General features: G+C 34.5%; 1 protein-coding gene across 1 annotated transcript; it reads right to left on the minus strand.

The window, feature by feature from the left end:
- Window positions 1-5819: 5819 nt before the first annotated feature.
- On the minus strand, window positions 5820-6455 carry LOC112465894. Its single transcript, XM_025033665.1, has 3 exons — window positions 6364-6455; window positions 5989-6298; window positions 5820-5927 (listed from the first exon to the last, which is right to left on the minus strand). The coding sequence occupies exons 1-3, from the start codon at window positions 6370-6372 to the stop codon at window positions 5899-5901; spliced, it is 348 nt and encodes a 115-aa protein (XP_024889433.1). The 5' UTR covers window positions 6373-6455; the 3' UTR covers window positions 5820-5898.
- Between the last annotated feature and the right edge of the window lie 1475 nt (window positions 6456-7930).

Here is a 7930-nt window from a genome sequence, read left to right on the forward strand (position 1 = left end):
TATATAAACAATTTAATTTCATTGATTTCCTGTACTATGAGAATGCTGACCATTCCTACCTGCACGATACATTATTAACAAGATATTAGAAGCATCACTACCACTGTTAAAATCATTTTTATCAATATTATTATTAACAAATATATATATACTTACTAAAATTAGTATAAATATCGAGCGTCAAGTGCCGAAGCGTTACTCACGAACCTGAAAAAGATAGAATTGTATATGCGTAGCATAAGGAACGCGAATCCGAGCGAGATGCGAGTATTGTACGATCTGAAAGAGAGAAAGAGAGAGTCAGATATACTATATTAACTGTTAGACGAAGAGAGCAATGTCTTTTATACTTTAGACATACTAATAATAATGACTTTAATTGTACTATTGAATTATTCTACCCTATGTAAAGTATGTCTGAAGAAACTTAAATAATATTTAACATATATTTGCACATTTTAAAATTAAAATATTAAAGGTTTCTTATTTTCCTTTATAATAAAAGTCATATTGAAATTTCATAATGAAAGAAGGTATCGCTCTCAATACAAATCGCTGTTAGACTAGAGAATAAAAAAGAATTCAGATGAGTCACCTGTATGACTCATTCGAGTGAATCTAGTCTTCGCATAGACCATATATGGACATGTCGAAGCAGAACGCAACGCATGACCATATAAGGTAATGAATTTCAAGATACCACCCTATGACTCATTGCTGGCAAGCGAGCCACACCACTAGAAGTAGACTCACATCCGCTAGACAACGCCTTATGACTCATTGTAACGAGGTGCGGTCACCTCTCACTACCATTTCCAAAATTGTATAAAAGCGGAATCTTTCACCCTCTCGACGGAGAGTGTGGAACGAGCCAGGAAAGGTCACATATCTTATACTTGTTCCATCCTCCCACATAAGCCACTTGTATCGTAAAAGTTCTACAATAAATATCATACTCTTTTATATCAAAAGAAAGATAAAGATTATTGAATTACCTACCTTCGACGGATCCAAGGAGCCATAATCTACATCGCCGACCAACAGCTAATTATTCTGGGGTTTTACCTCCTTAACTGCAAGAAGAAGAACCCATAAAAATTGATTTCGACGGAGACATTCTGCCGGATCGAGCCACCTCGCATCACCCAGGACGTCACAGTGTATATAAACCAAGCGTTGTTAACGCAAATTGCAATTCCACGATCAACTTGCTCACCGACCGCACCGATCTTGAACTCCCGCATCCGCTTATCCGCAGCTAGCTAGAACGAGGGTAGAGAGCTTTTGGCATACTCTGTCTTCACCGAGCGTGTTTCGGCAAACGACCAGCTTCCTCATCCACAGGGCTATCCGAACGGGGGCAGAGCGCTTCTCTGTCTCCACCAAGTGTGTCTCGCCGGATACCGTCTCGTTTCCAGACGCTTGCAGCCTTCCACCGAGGGTAGAGCCACCGTGCAGAGTTGCCTTCACCGAGCGCTTCTCGGTGGTTGGACTCGCGCCTTTTTCCTCAATCTAGCCGCTCGCAGCCTTCCTCGGGAGTAGAGCCTCCGCACTCTGCCTCCACCGAGCGCTTCTCGGTGGTCGGACTCGCGCTAGATCGATCCTGCCGCCATCCGAGTGAAATCATCGCGATCTCATCATCGCGTCCGCGCTTCGCGCCATTTTACCGCGCCCCGATCCGCGACGCCGGGAGCACCGGCTCCGCCCGTACCAAGATACCTCGCGCCGCTCGCGGCGAACCGATCATCCGTCGCGATCGCATCACGCGTGTACCCGGCCGCTAGTGCCATCCCGCGAGAATCGTACTCACGCGCGTCTTTCATTGTGCCACGCCGGTTCGCTTCGCGCGTCTCCGCGTGCGTCACGACATTGTACTCTGCGCACACCAGATCCTTGTAAATACTTGTGCATTGCGACTCTGCACCTCGCGAGCATTTGTTTATGTAGAATAAACTCTTGTTATTTTGTTATCAAAGACGATACGCTTCATTCTGTCAGTCCCGCCTCGCTTCTGTTCCTCCGCGCCTCCTTCGAACCCAGCCCAACCGCGAGCTAGATCCGCGTATCAAAGTCAGGTTGTTTTAATGTTATGCGGCTTATTAAAGCCTCGTAATTTGATAAATCTACATTATTTGTACGCATACAATTAAAACGTTGACTATTTGTTCGGAAATTTTCCATTTTGCGAGTGTGTTAAAGTATAATCTTCTATATATTCTCACTGTGTCTTAAAAAGGATGCAAAGTGAATTGTATAAAGCAACGACAAAAATCAAAACTAACCTCAACTTGGCGTTGACAAGAAATTACAGAGCGCGTTTTTAATCGACTACTAATCGAGAAAGATTGACGAAAAGTTCTTATCCCCGCTGGTTTTTATTTTCTCCCCCTCTCCTTTTCCCTCCCCCTCGAGGAGAACGAATAATTAACGTAGAGCAATCTGATTGGCCCACGAATTTACAGAATGCGCGGTACTCCAAATATATTTATCAAATAATATTCATCGTATTGCTATTATTAATTTATGTAATTAATTGTTATAAAATAGCAATATTTAAACGAATTATATATCTCCCTTTGTCTTTCTTTTATGAGAAAATAGACATCCATATTCACTCGACATGATCGAACATCGTCCACTGAGCTATTCGTGGACGTTCGACCATGTCGAGTGAATTTTGATGTCAATTTTCTTATTAAAGGGTGACGAAGGGGATTGAATAACCATATATGTCCAAAAACTAGACACTTTGCCCTATCAAATGGAGCAGAGTTTACCTCATTCCACCCCATTCCACAAACTTTCTTCTTGTTTGAATATTAAAGTAAAAATTTTTTTAATAGTCGAATATGTCGTGTATATTTATTAATATATAATAATATTTAAATGACATAAAACTAAAAGAAATATGTTTCTTGAAACCTAATAAATAAGTTTTGATAGGCATTTAACTCATATTCGCAGTTATGCTTTTGGCAGAGACTTTAGAAAGTAACCTATCAAATTACTGAAATTTCAGTATTCACGAAAATGTCATACTTTATCAGATCACTTTGAGGAAAGAACAAGGGATAAAATTAATTATTATAAAATCAATTAAGTACATTTATTTATAGTTTAGAATATATATATTAACATAAAATCTCGTCAAAATTTGAATCATACGTTTTTAATTTTTTCGTCCAATATCCGGTTCCTGATAGATTCGCCCCACTGTGCGGCGGTCGTTCTCTATTAAAAAGTTATGAACAAAGTTTAAAATATATAACAATTTGTATTAGTGCTAAAGGAAGTAATTTGCTGATGTGTGTATAAACAGTACACATGTAGGCGGAGGGGGGGGGTGGAGGGTGAACCTCCTTCCACGTGAAAAGTTGAAAACCTGAACCGTATAATGATAAACCTCGTTTCACCCTGTAAGCAGGAGTGAGGTGAGGTAGGGTAAACTTTGTTTTGCGTGAAAAATACAATACTGTCTAAACTTGACTTTCCTTTGTTCATATATGTACTATTTTTATATAAAATAACTGCTATATTTCTCAAACTTTTTTTATTAATAACTTTTTAATAAACAACAACCGCCGGCTAAAACCTTTCGAAGGTTACTCAGGATGATGACCTTGACAACATATGTCAAGGTCAAAATCATCGGTCAGGTTTGACCTTTTATTCATATTAACCGTTATTTTATGTACACTTCCAACTAATAAGAAAACTGTATCTAATATCGCACTCTGTTTTCTAAAACCAGAATCTTGACTGAAAACTCCTATAAGAATAAAACTAAACCGCATTATTTTATTCTGTGATTATCGTAATATAATCTCCATGGCCGTGTTCAAAATTTACTTCAACTATCTTTTCTGAAGGAAAACAGAAAAAGTAGCGTTTGACGACATCGAAAAAAAGTGTTCCTAATATCGCACCCTTACACATTTTTATTAAAAATACAATTATGACACACAATATATGCTGGAAATAGAAGCAACTCAAAATAGGGTACATAAGATTCGTTCTTAGTACATACCTTTTTTGCTATATTAATAATGAAAGATATTTCTTGCGAATTTTCAAAACTTCGTTAAAATTATGAACTGCTACGCAAATTTTTATATCACAATATCAATTGAAATAAAACAAAAGATCGTCCAAAGCAGTAATGTTCAACAGTTTCCACTGTTCACTGATAGAATGCAACACGTAACAGTCTCAATATCGTAGATGCGGAATTAGAAACAAGGCGATATTAGGCACAGTTCCCCTATATTCGTATCAGCAGCAATAGCATGAATCGATGTATGTGGATTTACATAAAAATGAGTCAATACTATTGCATAACTATCATTATTTGTACATGACTTTAATTAGGACGTTTTCCATCAGAAAATTTTCCAGTTTCTCACAACTGCTGTTCAACGTTTCTGAAAATTTTCTCTGACGGATAATTTCTATCTGAATATCGCTCCCTGTACAAGACTGCAGTTTCACGAGAATTTCTTTTACATTCACCAAATATTAATAACATACACATATGTCACTTTTTCTGAATTAGAATAATGATTCATTGCTGCTATAAAAACAACGATTAATATCCACTTCAAAAGAAAACGAAGAATACTGATATTATATGTTTACATTGCGAAAGTTGTTTCCAAACAACTTTCAATGTTTATGTTTACACTTTTAGTCAGAGCTTATAAGTACTGCTATTCACACAAGATAATGTTGCAAATATTAAATATCAATAGAAGTGACATTTCTGATAGTGTGTTGAATTTGTTTTAAACTCTCTTTAAATATTATGGGAAAAAAATAGTATGATGCTATTTCAGAATGTAATATTAATTTTTTTCTGAAAAAATTTTTTAATTGCGAGTTGTAGCATAAAGCAGATAAATGCTTATCTTACAATCTTTTTTTTTTCGAAAGCGTTTCAAAAATAGTGCGGGACTGTTACGCTAAACACCTTGTATATTATTTCCCTATTTAAAACTTTAAACCTTATCTTCTCTGAATTAATAATAATAGAGATACGATTCTTTACCTCTAAAATGCAGATATATCACTCTAAATATGAGAATTCTAGAATACAATAAATATTTAGGTTAATGTTAATATTCGTAGTTTTAGATGTACAGATTTTGTAATTTGTATATACAAAAATAAAATAACTAAAAATGAATAGAATTTAATCTTAAATTAATGAAATAAATATGCACTAAATTAAATACAAATATAATATCCATAATACATATGTGATTAAAAAAATCGATATATTTGGTATTTCTATAATTCTTGAATCATTTAAGAAAGGATAGAAGAAATCATAAGGTAATGTGATATCTAAATTAGGCCCGCCAGCAAAATAGTATTTGGATGGCTTTGAAACATCATGAAAATTGACATAAGAAATAATATTGACATGGAGGACATCTGTACAATTCTTTAATGCACATTTGGTCCAGCTAACGTCTTCTTCCTTGCTGAATGCAATTCCAACACCCAATATTTTATAATTCGTCAATGTTTTGGGTTTTGACAACATAGAATAAAGGATATTCACATGCATAGATGTAACTAATCCCGAACATAAGATTCGTTTTCCGATTGTATGCGCAGTTACTATATTTCGTGGTATCCTATCAAACACAACACGCAACCAATCAACAGCATTTTTGCTGGAAAAATTACCCAATTTTGAGACATAAGTACTATAATGTTGACTTATATTTAAGAAAGAGTTCTTTAGCAAAAGACTCATAGTCAGATTTTGTAGCTCCGCGCAAGATATTGTAGTAAAATTCTTGATAAATAATTTGACAGAGCATGTTAATCTAATATCTTCACCGAATACGATGATATGTCTATTAATTCGGTCACATTCTCCATTTTTTTCAGTCAAAGGCAATGTAAGAAATCCATCAGTTCTGTTGAAAAAAATATTATCGCTTTTATTAGCATGAGAAACGCCAACAATGATCGGCTTACCCATTACGTAGCCAGGATTTCCACTACGAATGAAAACTTTTGTGTCATTTAAATCTATCCAATTGTATTCGACCTCGAAATATTGATAAAACGCATGAGAAGCATTTCCTATATTAAAATATGCATCAATAGTGTTGATACCAGCGGAACCATTGTGACCAATCACATATTTCAAACCTTTTACAATGTTGATACAAATCGAGTTCATGCAAAATCCCGATATGCTGGATATGTTAGTTCTGTTACATGCAGAAAATGACTTCAGACAGTAATGAGTTTTTACTGGCAAACAAATGTTGCTTTGACATATCTGAAATTAATGTAGAATGTTATACAGATTCTTCATATTTTTACAAATTTGTTAATAAAATTTACCTGTTTCATAGTAAATGTATTGTTGAATAACGGCAGAGATTTAATAACTGTGAAATTACTGTATGTCACAGTGAATAAAAATTGATTAACATTTGTTAATTCATTTTGTATGCATGTACCTTTCCAATTTTGTAAATATCTTAAAATCTTTTTAAACGTACATATTCCAGCAAATCCAGACTGTAGAAACTCTGAAATAATATTATTAAACATTTTTAATAATAATTATTATTATAAATCTGTAAGAGTTTGTTATTATTAAATTACTGTGTAATATTAATAGTGAAACTCCTATGTAGGGGAAGCAGCTTCTATTACCTTGACCTTGACATATATTATAGAGGTCATACTTCAGAAGGTTTTAGCTGTTGCTTGTTTTTTTATTAAACAGTTATTAACAAAAATAGTTTGAAAAATACAGCAGTTATTTTGAGTATTGAAAAACATAAACGACTAATATGTATGTGGAAATAGTACATGTATGAACGAAGGAAAGTCTTAAAGCAGTGAATTGTTAATATGTTAAACAGTCTTTTTGTTTAAGCAGAGAATAGTTGGCATAGAAAAGTATATATATATATATTCGTAATAGTATGGCTATGAGAGTCAAACGCAGTTGTCTGTGCGTAGATGATTAGAATCACTGATTTATTCCAAATCCATTCCAAATGAATTACAATCGAACGTTTTAGCTCATAGATCGAGCCATCTTCAACGATATCAAACGACGAATAAAATTAAAATATTGCACAGTTCTCCATTCCAACGTGGTAAGTTTCCTGCTTGGAGATTTCAAGAAACGAAATTGAAAAAGACTACTAGATCCATATCTGTAAAAATAGTTACCTTATTACACCAAGTATTAATTAAAAATTCTATGTTAACTTACCAAATAGTCTGGAGAATAAATGCATCAAAATAAGCCAAGCGAGGCGGGTATATAAATGTGGTGTGAACATCACAAAAAAAAAATGTATGATCTGTACAAGGGATTCTGAGATTCCGACGGCACGACACACGAAACGGTATTAACAGACAGATGTTTTAAGTCAAATTATACAATGTGTAGGTCAAATAAGTAAGAAATAAAACTAATAAATATTCGGTGTATAAACAATGTAAATTGTAAACGTGTAGGTTAAGTCAAATTATAAAACGTGTCGGTCAAATAAGTAAGAAAATAAAACTAATAAATATTCGGCGTATAAACAATGAAAATTATAGATGAAGCCAGTAAGAAATGAAACTAAATATTCTATCTATAAGCAATGTCAGGTGTACGACGCAAATTGTGTCTGGATATGGTTTACAATTTATTTAGAAACGTATGCATGGTGCATAAACTCTGTATCCGTTTGCAAGTTGAGACTATTCTTTTGTAACTTGATATGAGACATCTCTGAAACAAGTCGTTTTCCTAAATATCGTCGTTTCCTACCTAGAATTTCAACGTTCTCCCAATCAAATTCGTGGTCGAAATTAATTCTGTGTTCGGTAATAACAGACTAGGTGGTTGTATTTTTGCGAATATGGTTACGATGTTCCGAAATTCTAGTTTTTAATTGCC

This window comes from Temnothorax curvispinosus, unplaced genomic scaffold (assembly GCF_003070985.1).
Source record: "Temnothorax curvispinosus isolate PA1 unplaced genomic scaffold, ASM307098v1 QBEX01015622.1, whole genome shotgun sequence".
Taxonomy (NCBI): domain Eukaryota; kingdom Metazoa; phylum Arthropoda; class Insecta; order Hymenoptera; family Formicidae; genus Temnothorax; species Temnothorax curvispinosus.

Coding starts and splice junctions, on each gene's coding strand:
- LOC112465894 (XM_025033665.1), bottom strand. Junction 5,928..5,988: donor AAATCCTGGCTACGTAATGG/GTAAGCCGATCA, acceptor TTTTTTCAACAG/AACTGATGGATTTCTTACAT.